This window comes from Belonocnema kinseyi, chromosome 8, assembly GCF_010883055.1.
Source record: "Belonocnema kinseyi isolate 2016_QV_RU_SX_M_011 chromosome 8, B_treatae_v1, whole genome shotgun sequence".
Classification (NCBI taxonomy): domain Eukaryota; kingdom Metazoa; phylum Arthropoda; class Insecta; order Hymenoptera; family Cynipidae; genus Belonocnema; species Belonocnema kinseyi.
Window position 1 is genome coordinate 89,376,265 of NC_046664.1, and position 15,072 is coordinate 89,391,336.

Here is a 15,072-nt window from a genome sequence, read left to right on the forward strand (position 1 = left end):
GTGTGCATTTTGTTCTCCGGGGACAAGCGTCTCTTTAAAAATAGAAACTTGAAATTAGAAAAGATTCTCGTTTCTTGTCAGCATAAAAACAAAGCAACATCTCTGTATAAACTCGACCCGACCAGTGGCTAGTGCGATCTACCTATTCCGAATGAGTCCACAGAATTCCAGAGCTAACAATCGATCATCTGTTTTTCCCTCTTCTTTCTGCGTCTCATCTTTATCTCCTGAGCGCAAGGTGCAGCGTGCTTTCGAGAAACCCCGTGAAACGATTTGGATGATGAGTCGAGAAGGGTTCAGTTTGAACGATGGCGGCCATAATGTTTACCGCGAGGAGGCAGATGGGTTGGGACTCACCGCGGGCTGTCAACGCTTGATCATAATTATTTGACTTCACAGAAAGGGTCAGAGATCTTTTCTCGGCTCTGCTCGATTCCTGCCTTTGACTTCAACATCTTGTGCGAATAAAAAGTCATGCAGTGAGTGCTAAAGTCCAATAGTAATTATTCTATGACGATTTCCAAGCCACAACTGATGCTAATGATTGTGATGAGTTCCTCGGAACCATGAGTCTAATCGCACCACGTCGTTCGATTCGAGATGTATGCATCATGCATACACACATTGCTGATGAAGACCAAAGCAGACGCTCGAGAATCGCGTCGAGTTATTTTAATTTATTAAACGAGCGATATCAGTGAACTCATGCGCCAACAGTGCCCTCATTGAATTCCCCCGAAGCAAGTTGCCGTCGCGCAACTCGTTTCGTTATTGGCGCGAGAAGAAAGCTAGCGAGCCACTTTCTTCGCACTACAGGGGCTTGCAAAGTCTTATTTTTCCAAATGCGTCACAGAAACGACTCTACAATAGGCAATTTCCTATTCAGCAAGATTTTTTAATTCAAACAAAACTGGAAAAGAGCCGGCTCGAAGGACCTTATTCCTTTATAGTAAATTCGGTATAAAAAATTCTTGCTGGATACGACATACGCAGATTCACAGTTTAAAGGCAGATATCTTTTCGCATAAACAATGAGCCGAGTTATATTCTCGTAGCCGATTATATAAACAAAATGTTATCTTTACGTGATTGTGAGCCTGGATCCACTTTCAATTGAGCCGCCGTCAAAAAATATACACGTTGCAAAGCTGTCCATGATTACTCTCTAATGCGCTGTTTTCCAGGAAGACGACGTGCAACCAAATAAGATGACGCATTCCATACTCATTGTCGATATCAGTAAAAAAGATAAGTTTACATCAGATAAAGTTAAATTGTTAAAGAAAAGTTGCCAATCTCTATAAAATCCATCTTTTAATAATAAAATTTTTTTAAAACTATTTTTCAAATCAGTTAGCATTTTTAATTGTGCTTACTCGTGTACTTAAAGAAAAATATAAATCACTACTTTCGACCCTTAAAAAGCCCTTACAAGCTTTTCTTTGAGTGTATTTTTCTTCGAGAATGGGTGAAATTGAAACATTACGGTCATTCATTTTCTGAAATTTGTATTCTATGCTGCGGCTTAATTAGCATAAAGAATTGTAATGAAAATAATCATTTTCAATATGTTAATCTCGTAAGACTTAACCTGAGACAGTTAAAAGATCATGTAATTTATCATCATTCTACGCTCTACAATATATACAGTAAAAACTGTTAGGAACGAATTAGACTTGGAAAGTGATTCCTTTTTCTAAGGAAATTAGTCAGTGAAAAAATATATGAAGAATCATGGTTTTGGCATTGAAAGAGCGAGTCCCTCGGGACAAGAAGTCTTAGGTAAGAATGATCTTAGGCGTCTTGGTAAAAAATCTCCAAGTGTTTTGGCCTCGCACTGTGCTGCCGGCCCTGTCCCGCGTTTAATCCTGATTAATGCCCTTGGAAGCCCGCGCTAATGCTAATGCCAGCCAGCCAGCCAGTCAACTGCGCTCGGACTACTCGTTTGCCAGCCTGCCCGGTCGGGCACTTTAAGATACTTATATTGCAAACGTGTAAGGCGCGACGTTAATTCTTTTTCAAGTTATTAACACCCGAGCGGAATCCCCTTGCAAAGTATGAATTCGAGATAACAAAAAATTAATCTCGCATTCTCCGCTCGATCATGCAAGTCTTTCCACTTGAAATTAAAAACTCGTCGAGAGAAAGATGCTCCGTTTATAAAGTTACATTTCATCCCGTTCCCATAAAGGGTTCTCCATAAACTGCGTTATCAATTTAAAAGTCCCGCCCCCACTCCCGAGTGTCGCGCCAAAAACAAAGGTTGATAAAAGGAAATTTTACATTTTTCTCGTTTTCCACTTCAATGTGAACAAAGTTAATAGATAGAACACAATAAGAAAATTTAACTATTTTGTAAGAAGTTATTTATTGGTTGAAGATTCATCTCTTTCGTTTAAAATTTAACTATATTCCGTTGAAAAATGTTTCTTCTTTAATTTAGACTATCCTCTTAAATAAAAATTCATGTAATTTCTATAAAAGTTAGTTTTTTTAAAAATAAAAATCTAATCTTCATAGTGAAATCCAAATTCATTTCATTGGTTGTAATTTTCACTATTTAGTTGAAAATTCTTTTTGTTATTGAATTCAACTGTTTTTTATTTAAATTAAAATTTTTCTTGCTAAAAATATCATCGATAAAATTTCTCATGGGGAATTAATCCTTGTTTTTTAATTAAATTGCTTGGTAAAAAAAAATGTTTTTTTTTTTAATTAATCTGTTTTTTATTTCAAATAAAAATATTTTTTTTTATTTGAAATATCAAATATTGCGTGTTTCGTTGCGATTCATCTTTTTAGATTGAAAATTCAACTTTTTCACTGAAAAATAGCCTTTTGGGTTAAAAGTTCAACAATTTGGTAGAACATTAGACTATATTAATGAAAATTAACTTTTTAGCTTAAAAATTAAACTCTTTGATTGAAAACTCGCCTTTTTGGTGGAAAATTTATCTACTTGATTGTATATATTCATCTTTCTTTCTTTTTTATTCAGAATTAAATTATTGTTTTGCTGAAATATCATCTTTTGCATTGCTGGTTTAAAATAAATCTTTTTTTTTTTTTTTGGTAACTCAACCACTTGGTTTTAAAATATAACTTGTTTTTAAATTTAATTATTTGGTTGAAAATTTAACTGATTTATTAGTCTTCTTTTTTGGTCGAAACTTCCATTCACTAGAACAACTGATTAGACCTGCGAAAACACACAGAAAACATGAAATCCATGTTCATCCAACGCCTGCTTTACTTTCCGGGGCGGGGTAAATACAAAATAGCCCCAAATTGTTAACATAATTTATGGATGGCCCCTAGGCGCTACTGAAGAAGAATTCAGAAATAAAATGCTATACGCTTTAATAAATCTTTTGAGCCAAAATGGTAAAACTATCATCTCTATGCAAAAAAAAATAGTTGGAGGCGAATCTGCAGACCTTTTTAAAGGTAAAAATTTAAACTTTAGACTATTATTATATATAGTGAGGTTTAGCGGGAAGGTCAAATTTTTTAGTTTTCTTCATTTTATGTTTCATGCCTAAACCCATAAATAACGGCTGTAGAAAGCTGGCTAACGAAGTCCACCTGTTTATTTGGACCGCAAAAGAGTGTACCCAAGAAAATTCTAATTAGGAAATTCCTTCATAAGCTATCGCGTCACCAGAATGCAGACCCACAGACTGTAATAGTTTATTAAAGCAGACTTTCTTTGTATGAGCTCAATATAGCCCGAAGCAATTTAAGAATCTCGACTTTATATATTGCGACACTAGAACTAAAAGGGGAGGTTCAGGATGCAATAGGTGAAAACTGGGCAAGAAGGCGTTAGAGGTAGCGCAGAAGGTATAGGTGAATTTTAGCTGGAACCGCAATTACGACAATCGGTATAGGATCGAATAGGTGGAGGTTGCCCGTCGGGTGAGCATCTGGCCGTAATTACTAAATTATCCCTTGACTTGACTCGCCTGCCTCAGCAGAGCGAAGCGCGATTTTATCCGAGAAAGAGGAGGATCATGATTTGGTTTACTCGTCCAGCTCGAAACGATTGCAGTTTATCCTAGGTATTCTCTTGTTCTTGACTCTTGGCGATACCATAGTAGAGTATTGAAGGAAGAATGAAAAAGCAGTGCAAGAGTTAAAGTATGGGCATTGGTGAATAGAAGAGTAGAGGGCAGAACGTTTGATATCCCAAAAGACTGGGTAGCCGATAGACCGCGAGCAAGATTCTTGGTTCTTTCTGGAGAGACGGCACGCGATCAAATGAAAGAGACGAACTGATAGTAAATGGGGGGGGGGAAGAGAGAGAAAGATTAATTCAGAGAGGAGAAAAGGAGAAACAGACTGATAAAGAGATAGAGAGAACAGGGCAACGAATGGAAAGATGGAGAATCAAGCCGTCCGGAAGATGATGCATGATATACCTCGATTCACGGCAAAGTCGTGCTATTAAGTCTCGCGAACTTTACCGTCAGTGTAAGGACCTCGGATATTGCGAATCAACCTATGGAGAAATCGCAGACAAGAAACGAACTATGTTGACGTTTTTTTTTTATTTATCAATCTTTCAATTAAGACAGTTTAGGTATTTATAGATATTGGATTCAATCGATCAGTATTTTACAAGAGATTAGGAAACAAGTAGGCAAGTTGTCAGAAATTTAATAGCAATATAGTGCTCAAATTCCTCCAGAATCTATAAATAATTGACAAAAAAAGGTTTGCTAGAAATGTGTTAATATGCTAGTTTCTCGATACTTTTGCTTCAGCTTTGCTTGGATTCTTCTTCCAACAATTTACTCTGACTTTGACAGTGATCTCAGACTTCGGACTCGTTAGAGAAATTCAAAGTAGTATCAATATTAGCGTAAATTTTGAGAAATATGGAATTTAAGGGTAGCTGCAAAATTCATTTTTGACATTGCTAATTTTTCTCTGAAAAACTTTTGATTTCCCCTGACCATTAATATTTAGAAACCAGAATCCTAATCTTGTATAATTTTTTATATGATATATTTTAAAACGTGGACAAAAAAAATTTTATTTGAATTTTTTACTCTTAACAGTTACTTAAAATGCATTAACAACCTAAAATAACTGATATTTTGAACAAAGTCTCAGACAAGAATTTCAGAAAAGTCATTACAGTACAAGATTTTGTCTGTAATGACACTTAAAAGTTAAAATGAGGATCACAAATTGGTGTTAAATTTCTGTCGCAATGAATATCAGCTTGGGACTCAAAGCGTAATGGAACATTTCCTTTTGCTCTTTCTTTACGTTTCTCTTGTTCGTTTACAGGTGGCACGCAAGCCGTTCTTCCCGTGGACAATCTAATCGTCTTAATGAGACAATTAAGCGATGGTACACGAAGATAAAGTGGTTTGTTTTGTCTGCTTGGTCGAAAATGTGTCTGCGAAAATATTATGCAGTCGGCTTGTCACCTTGCACATGAGCATTTCTCTCTCATGTGTGAAATTTTAATTTTCACGAGAAACTTTAACTCGAAAATATACGCGTCGTTTTGACACGGCTCATCTTTCTGTCACAAAGAACTCTATTCAAAGAGAAAAACTTCATATTAGAGTATTCAATAGAATAAAACATGTTTTTATACCATCTACAATTCACACTTATTGAAAGTAACTTTTTTAATATTGAATATATGTCTGTATAAAAATAATAACGCATAAATCTTGATTAATTAAGAATTTAAATTCCCAAGAATGCAATCACATTACTCTTCTTAAATACGAGTTTTCAACAGCTCGAAATTTCCTATCTCATATATAACCTTTGCAGTGTTTTGATAGCCCCCAAGCGTAATGAGGCGTAAGGAACAATACATTTTAAATGGATCGTGCAGCTTAAATCCACGCTTAAATCGAAAGATAATAATTATCTTGCTCATGCAAATTACACAGAACTGTTGTCATGCGTACCTGTTCAGACGGGCCGACTGCAACTCACTCTTACTACTGTGGCTCGAGGTTGCAAATCACAAAAATGTTTCGATCAGATATCAACATTTTATCAAGTATTAATTAAAGTCACAAACATTATTTTTCTTATAGATGATATCAATCTTTTCTCATTTTATGTAGTATATTTTCCGTTACAGCATCTTCGTCGCTTAAGTTCATTTTACCCTGGATAATTTTTGTTCCACTTGGGTCTTAGGATTGTCAAAATTAAGAGCAACGGAGTGCTAATGGAGGCGGCAAACCAGCCTTACATATGGACTGGTGGAAATCAGGAACATCCTGCGTAAACATTCGAACATACCTAACCATTCAACCATCGTGAACGTGTTCGCCATGTGGTGTGAACCAATATGCCTTGTTTAATTTCAAATGCCTCTCTCGGCCTTCCAGACGCGGATACTGAAACTTTAACGAGCTCACAAAACAGGAAAGCTCCTATTTCTATTTCTTTCTGAATTCACGTGAGCTTCGAAAGTCTACAGTAAAGAATTTGTACTTCCTATGGTTTTGCATTTTTGTAAAAAAGCAACTTATTTTAATAACAAAATAAACTTAATAAAAATCATAGGTATAAATAAATAAAAATCATCATCTCATTCATGAATGAGAAAACGTTGAAATGCAGAAAAATCGCTGGCTGCACACGTTTCACGCATAAAATCTCATAATAGTCTTGTGCAAACAAACTACCGAGCGCCTGTGTCATACGGCGCTTATAAATATACCGCTTAGATCCCAGGAAAGAGCGAATAAATTTGCCTTTAATAATATATTTTCCTATCCTCGAAAATATTGACTTTCTTTTATAGCTTTATAAAAATATTTTCTTTTGACGCGCGATCAAAATTCGATCAATATTTTATCAGTCTAGAAAATGTCGCATGATACCTTGAAGATCTGGTTACAAGGAATAAATAGCAGCGCATCATTGAAGTACGCATTTTATCACGTATCATATTCAATACATCCGCTTTATTCATGGCTCGATTCATGGTTTCATTCACCCATAGAGCAGATCACATTCACCTTTTCAACACGTTGCATTGCGAAAATAATTAATTACGTTAACGACCCAACATGAGGAAATTAAGTCTGCTTTATATCTCACTTTTCAATTGTGTAATGAGCTTAGGCATCGGGAGAAAGAGAGGTCCTCGTGCTAAGTGATGTTGATCGAAGGTACACAGTGCCACGTGGCAAGAGCACCTGTGCAGCTGCTTTCTCGTACTTACACGGAGATAGACTTCTTAACCGATAGAGCAAATGTTTCTCTCGCGCAAACAAGGGTTTACCTTGCTGCTTTAAACTTGTCCGTTTTGTCGAGAATTTAACCAAATTTCTTTCACAGCGCGTGGGTAAATTCACACACACCCACGCGTGCCACCAAAGATTCTCTCTTCAAAGAAATAGATCTGATTAACTAAGGATAAGACTGAACTTAAGTCGCATTCACATAGGTTTTCAAAGACAGAGTGTCAAGGATAATGTGTTCATAATTATTTCTTTAATTCAATGAATGGTTAGATTAAGAAATTTTTTTGTAACATGGAGTGTGCAAAATTGGCAAGCTAAGTGTAGAAACCATATATAGAAATACCATTCCAAATTTTATGTTCTCAAAATGCAAACGTTTGAAAGTGACAATTTCTTAAATTCAAAGTCGTTGAATTAACTAAAATTTGTTTGTGTTCAACAAAAAAGTGGTATATTAACAGAAAGAAGGCAGTTCTACACGAGTGTGATGTTTGCTGTACGCGCGAAATTACGAAACTTCAGGTATCTAAATCCGAGTTTGTTTAATCACTATTGATAACGTAAAAAGTTATTTGGCTCGAAATGCGAACATTTCGTGCGTGCGTTACAAAAAAGAGTTTTCTGAACATGAGTACTTTTAAACTTGAAAATGTGTAAAAATTGAATTTCATTAAAGAAGAATTTTTTAAAGACATTTTTTGAGTTTTTAAAATTTTTTGAAGAAAAGTGCTTAAACTTCTAAAAATTTAATTAAATTTAGGGAATAATCAAAAAGTGACATACGATTTTAAAATTCTTTCAATTTGCAACATTCTCCAGAGCACTTGTCAGCTACTCATCCAAATACAACTCAGAATTGATAGAACTTTAAAATACCGAATGAAAATTATTCGTACTTTCTTATCACAATAAAAATATGAAACCCACGAATTTTGATGTGTGCGTTTCAAGAAAACACTTTTTTTAAATGGAACTTCTATAGTTTCCGATTTAATTCAGGTATTTTAATTTTCTTTTGGATACGCATGAGTTTTACCACCCTCTTTCAAAGTTCATCGAGAAATTTTACAAATACTTAATGAATAATAAAATGGCGACCATATTTTTGAAAATATAAAAAGTCGAGTTTGACAAAAAACCCACAGTTATATTTTTACCCATTTTTATTTTGAATTTAATCTAGAAATAAGGAATACATCTTTTGAGTTTTATGTGGGCTAAACATTCTTCGAGGCCAGAAGAATTTTTCCCCCCTGAGATCGAATTTTCGCTTTTTTCTTCAAAATAATTTAAGGTACAGAAAAATGTTAAGACAAAAATTTCCACAGTTAGAAAAGTTCTACACGAAATCTTTTGCTATTTTTGTGCTCTCCTGCATAGTTTAAGCGATAAATTCGAAAATTATTTTTTTGGGGAAAAAATTGGGTATTCGGCTTCAAAAATGATCAAGCCCGCACAAAACTGATTTATATAAGTACAAAATGTTTAAAAATATGGGTGAAAACGCGGCCCTTTTAGCAGAATATCGTCCAATTTTTTTTCTCCGAATTTTTAAAACGCAAAAAAAAGATTTTCTTGTGAATTCCGCTTTTTTCGTACATTTTTAAAAGCTTTTTTTAAAATTTTTCTCGTAAGCGATTCCACATATTACAAAAGACAAGTTATTCTTTATAGAACTTTTTGTGGTATGAAAGCTTTAAACTTAAGATTATAACCCGAAATACTCCTTTTTAACAAAATGAATCATCGTGAAAGCATTAAATCTATTATTAAAAATAAAAATGCCTGTGGACTAAAAGTTTGTAATTGCGTTTACAATTTTTTATTTTAACTCAATTACCACGGAAGCTGATTCTGACGAGTTAAAACCACTCAATACTGGTCCTGACAGTAACTGACGAGGCAGAGTGAACTAATGGCTTATTCGACTCTCGATGTTTACAGCCTATTTCTAGCCTTTCTCCTTTGTATTCATCCAACTTGGTGTCATTGTCTTTTTCCATGGTCAGTTCACAATTTGCATTCGTGTACGATAACGCAATGGAGACTAAAGTTATCGCGATGTATCGTATCGTGTGCGAAGTATCGAGTGTCTCTCGCGGGGTACGTTGCACCGCGTGCACGCCAGAACGTTATGAATGCGCGGAATTTATCAATGGACGACGCTCCAATGATAAATTGCGCGAGTGGATGGTATCGCTCTAGCTTGTAGTAACTTACGTGGGATTCTATCCATGAGAAAGGCAACCCAACTAAAGAAAGAGAAAGGGGATGCCATAGAAGAATGGATTGATCCCAGCGATATCAAATCTTCTGCCTTATCAGCATTACTCATTTTCGAGATTTAAGATCTCAAAGAAAAAAAACATTGCAGGTGCTTCGATGAAGAGAGCTTTTTTTCCCACTGCTAAGATTGTATCAATTACTGTTGCTTCAGGAGCAAAGATAACTAAGCTTGTTGTTTGAATTCTTGAGCGATTGTGAGCAAAACAAATTATTCGGTCTGCTGGTGATAAAATTACACATAGAAAGAAATAAACATTAAAATTAACACAAATGAATGAATATTTAAGAATATAATTTCATTTGAATTCCATATTTTAATTATTCATTATTCGTTTACTGCAGATTCTTAGCATTTATTCGCGTGCGCGACATCATTATGATGTGCGTGTTACACGGTAGACTTTCTTAAACACATCCTTTAACTAACAAGTAGATCAACTCTTCCAGATCATACCTCAACATAGTTCAAGTTCCTTTGTCGGAAGGTACTTAAGTGTGCAATTCAAAGTATCCGACCAGGAAAGAATCATTCTTCTAAAAGGAAGCCGTCTCATTTATCACTAAGAAAAAATTACCACGTTCGACATAGCATTGCAGAACGTCTTCATTAAGACATTCTACATATTACAAAACAGCACTCTACGAATCTCTAGATACTACCGTTTCTAACTTTAAAACATATTTCGTTGCGTCATTAGGAGTTCAATATTGTTTTTAGTTTCGAATTAGAAACCAAATGTTTTAGAATACAAGAAGAATGTTTGAAATAAAAAAAGATGATCTTTGTAAGGCTTGCGTACAAAAATCAAATATATCTTCTACAAGAACATACAAATTATAAAATGATCTCTCTAAACTGAATTTCAAGAGAACGACAAATTTCTCTGAGTGACGATGCCAGGGAGAAATTATCGTCTCTCTTAATTAAGAAGTATGTTCTAAATCCATTTGTGAGACACACTTGAGCCTATTTTTCATGAACGTCGGACTTTTTTGCGCTACATTCTGTCGCTGAGAATTTGTGCGAAAAAGATTAGAGGATACGGCAACGAGACTGCGGCTCGGACAGAGAAAATACCGAAGTAAAAATACTCAATGTGAATCGTATCCTCGTATAGTGATGGAAATAGCGAGTCGTAGGTAAGACGGAGTCAAAGAAAAGGAAATACAAGATATGTGAAAAAGAACAGAAAGAGCTACTCGCTGACACAGAGGAGCGAATTTTGCGTCTGCCGTCGCTTCGCAATTGGCCTCGCCCGGTAACAGATGCTGCTGAGACTCTTTTTCACGTCGTTGGATTTTAGAGGCGCTAAAAGTTAAAATTGTCTCGCATCTTAACGTTTACAGGAAAGTATGAAATAAATTCTATAGTGGTTGAAATCTAAAAAGGTTCACTCCGAACGATATTCTTGAAAATAATCAGAGGCTGAAAGGAAATATGTTATCCGGCTCGAAGGACCTAATTATACTTTATGAGTTTTTTCAATCAGGCTCAAACACTTGAAAGCATTTGAACTGTATACAAATTAAAAGTGTATTCGATTGATTCTGAGCTATGAGTAGTTGATAAATTATTGTAATGGGATGTGGGGCGGTTTTAGATAACGACCGCAATAAAAATAGGCACGCCTTTTTTAAAAAAAGGCTCGCCATCACAGGCTCGTTACCCTAACCTTGCAGTGCAAGAGCTATAACGTGCGAAGAGGCTTAATTAACTGGGATTGAGACATCTTCTCGATCGTCGACTCGCTAACGGCTGAATCTTTCACCTATGACGCTAGTAGTCGGCTGCCCATTCCCATTTCCTTTCCCCTCGACGATATCTTCATTTCACACTTAATTTACCGTAAAGCGTGGCAAAGACATTTCGATGTTTTGGGTTTTAGTAGTTTTAATTCAAGATTATTTCAGCCTCCAACATTTGCATACCAATTTTTGTTGAGATTTTAAAATAAAGGTGATTTATTTTCAATTTAGGAATACGTGAGAGAAGCTTCAGAAATTAAAAAAGGAATTGTTTTGAAAAATCAATTTGAAGTGCAGTACATGAAAAGCATAATGGGAATGCATAAAGGCAACAGGATCACTTTCTCTGTAACTAAAAGATTAATTTGTTGCATTTTTTTGTGTTCCAACGTTTTGCTCGCTGCTCGCATTCTACATTCATGTACATAGGTTGAAGCAAGAGTCTCTTGTTTTTGTCCTGGGCAAAGGAATCCTTGGAATATTTTATGAATTTTATGCAACATTCTCAGTTTTTCATCGTAAATCGATTTCTTACCGGCGTGCAACTAGTAATTTCCTGCTGTCTATCTTTTCTACAGCAGCATTTTCCTACTCGAGGTATTGTAATAAGAATCAAGTTCATTTTTTTGGAAAGTATGTAGTGCTCGTAAAATGTTGAGTTCATTTGAGAAGAATGCTGTTTATTAAGACTTTTACGGATTGTACCCGGGCTCTTCATGAAAATATTACCGAAAATTACTTGAAAAGAAAAGTACAAAATTGATGAATACAATTTTTCAATAATTTATTAACTGATTGATGAAAGCAAGTCAATAAAATTCGAATAGATGCTTTTCTTAGGAGATGGTTAATACTTGATCCGGTAACTTATAGACAGTAACTTTCAGTTAAGTATATAATGCTCTCTTCATTGCTTGATTCGCATTCTAAATTCAGACACATAAAATACAATTTCTAGCCATGATAATATTAACTGATTGATGCTGACCATTTGTTCAACAGTAAAGCTTATTCTACAGATTCAACGCAACCGTAATGGACATTAAGTCGCTTAAGTGTAGTTTATCTCTACTTTAAGAGAGCGGAGTCCGAAAAGGAGGACCTTATCATAATTAATGCGAAAGAAATTTTCATCTTACTCAGGAGATATCAAATTTAAAGACCTAATTCTGTTGGAGAAATATTGAATGGAAAGAACATTATGTGTACATTAAAGGAGAGAATTATCGCTAAAATCTTAATTTTTAACGCTTCCCGATGGACAAATTAAGCAGCCTTGAAAGTTGATTGAACACTTTATTTATTTTAATATGTACTTCGATAAAACATTGAGATAAAATTTTGTTTTAAGTAGCTTTGTGAACAAGAATGGATATGGAAATCTTGGACAAAAATCCATTAATTAATTAATTTGTAAACAACATTTTTGAAAATGAATTACATTAAACTATAAATTCAAAGTTAAAGAAGAATTTTTACAAACTAGGATTGGCTTGTTTAAACGCTATTTTAGTAGAAGATTTCAACTTTTCATCATTTTTCAAACACTCTTTAATTCTACCATGAAAACATGATTTCATCATTTGTAACTGAAATTCAGATTTTTAACCCCCCAAAACCAACTTTTGTTCATTTCAGGTATTCCGGAAACGCTACTAGAGATTTTTGAAAAGCATGAAACAGTGAGATTTATATCGCCCGAGAAAAAGTGAATAATCAGAGTTGTTATAATGAACTTGATGACTTACGGGTGGGGCTGTAGTCCATGAAAAGCTGCTGCTGCCGCAGCCCTTGCAGAATGATGTTCCCAAACTGCAGCCGCGGCGGCCGCGGCTGCCGCAGGACCATGAGCATGATGGGTATGAAAAGGCGAGGGTCCTGGCAATTGAGGATGCGGATGAAAAGCTGCATGGAAAGCCGAATGGGGATGATGGGGCGGAGGCGGCAGTAAGGAGAAGGCCTCCTGATGATAAGCCACTTCTTTCTCCGGCATTTCTGGTACCGTCGCTGCTAACTCCTGGTACCCAAACTTCCGTTCACTCTTAGTATTAAAACCACACTTTCTCCCCAATCCACTTTGAAATCTCTCCACGGATTTGCCACATAGTCCATCCAGTTTGAACAATTGTCTTCATGTACTCTCTAGCTCAAACTCTGAAGAAAACACAATGTTCACAAAAACGAGAATATTCTCCAAATTTGAGGATGGTCTCCAAGATGAGCAAACAATTTTTACGGATTGGATCTTCTAAGGGTGGTATCTTTAACGATATAAATGTAAAATGAAAGCAAATGGCACTAAGTTTGAATTGAGATTAAATCTTGAAGACAAAGAAGTTCGGCTTGCGTAGAAAGAGTTTGAGATGGATGGGACATCACAACACAAGCACTCACAATTTCCAAAAGGTTTTTAAGCACTGAAACTCTTGAGTGCCCGAATTCTCATCCAGTTCGTAATTCAAGATTTTAAGAATTCAAGAATATCGAATCCTGGAGCACTGACTGCAAAATCTATCACCGCTGTTACACTCGAAAATGTATCAATGGGTGAAGATAACTCGAAGGGATTTTGTTGCACTAACACCAGCGAGTTATTTACTCGCGAGCACGTTGACACGAGTAAACACTGTAAAGCCTAGCAAAGCCGTTACGGTGCTTATGCTTTGGCGGATATGGCGGTACTGAGTCTGACTGAGTCCTTCTCTGGAAGAGGGGTAGGCATGCCGGAGCAGTCGTGCATTCTCAGTGGGCGTGCGACGGAGAGGTTGAAGAGAAAACTCAAAATAAGAGCGAGAGAGATGGAGATGAAAAGAGAGAGAAAAGGAGAATAAAGAACTAGTAAAGGAGAGTAGAGTGTACGGGACGAAACCTGGATGGAGCTTTGGACTCTCCGGAGTTTGGAATGAGTCAGTCGATGAAGAGAGAAAGATTGAGAAGGGCAATGCGATGGTGAGAAAGAGATGATCGAGGGGTCCAGTCCGGAAGTGAGAGAGAGAGAAGGAATGATGGTGTTTGTGAAGAGGGGTGCTCTCCGCTTATGGGGAAAGAGAAAGAACTAGCGAGTGCACGAGCAAGATGGCTCGAACCAATGGATGAAGGAGAGGGAACGCGTGTCAGTTCGACAACTCAACTAGCACCAGCCGTGCCTGACTCCCTCTACCATGGCACCGAACCTCCTTCTTCTCCTCAAGATCCCTTCCACCTTTCCAACCAGACTCGCGTATCTTTCTTACCCTCCCTCTGGAAGGGCGAGTTCAAATGGAGTATCTGGATTTGATTGTTTGTTGAAATTATATGAGAAACTATCAGGTGTGAAGAATAATGGTAGGGTTAAGTGCTTTTAGTGGAAGTGCTGGATAAGAATGCAAGATTTATTTGGATCCTAATTGCATTATGAAGACACTTTTCAGGAACGATGAAAGATGAATATACAGGTGGAATTCATTAAGCGGCTAAGGAAAAAGGGAAGATAACTGATAATTAAGGCTTTATTAAAGAAGAGTATTTCAAAAAGTGAGAAAAAAGAAATCGTGAATAGGGATATGAGATGAAATAAACTAAAATAGAGAATGGTAAAGGACAAGATACAAGTAAATACGATTTACGTTCGTTGCAATTATTCTAGGCTTGTGTTGAAAATAATTATATAGGTGATTAGTGGAAGTTTCAGAGGAAGTGTCAGATCAGGATGAAATAATTATATCTAAGAATCGTTTGCTTTGTAGCAATTTTGAAGACACTGTTTAAAAACCATAAAAGACGGGTGGACTATTCACTCTGAAGTCAAGGTAATCATTCGTGAAAC

The 15,072-nt window shown here is 36.0% G+C and overlaps 1 protein-coding gene across 1 annotated transcript in view; it reads right to left on the bottom strand.

The window, feature by feature from the left end:
• LOC117178924 (transcriptional activator cubitus interruptus) overlaps nt 1-13,924 on the bottom strand; it is a 65,213-nt gene extending 51,289 nt beyond the window's left edge. The window contains exon 1 of the mRNA XM_033370483.1: nt 13,016-13,924. Within this exon, the coding sequence (XP_033226374.1) occupies nt 13,016-13,260 (245 nt within the window). The 5' untranslated portion in view covers nt 13,261-13,924. The remainder of the gene's footprint in view (nt 1-13,015) is intronic.
• Between the last annotated feature and the right edge of the window lie 1,148 nt (nt 13,925-15,072).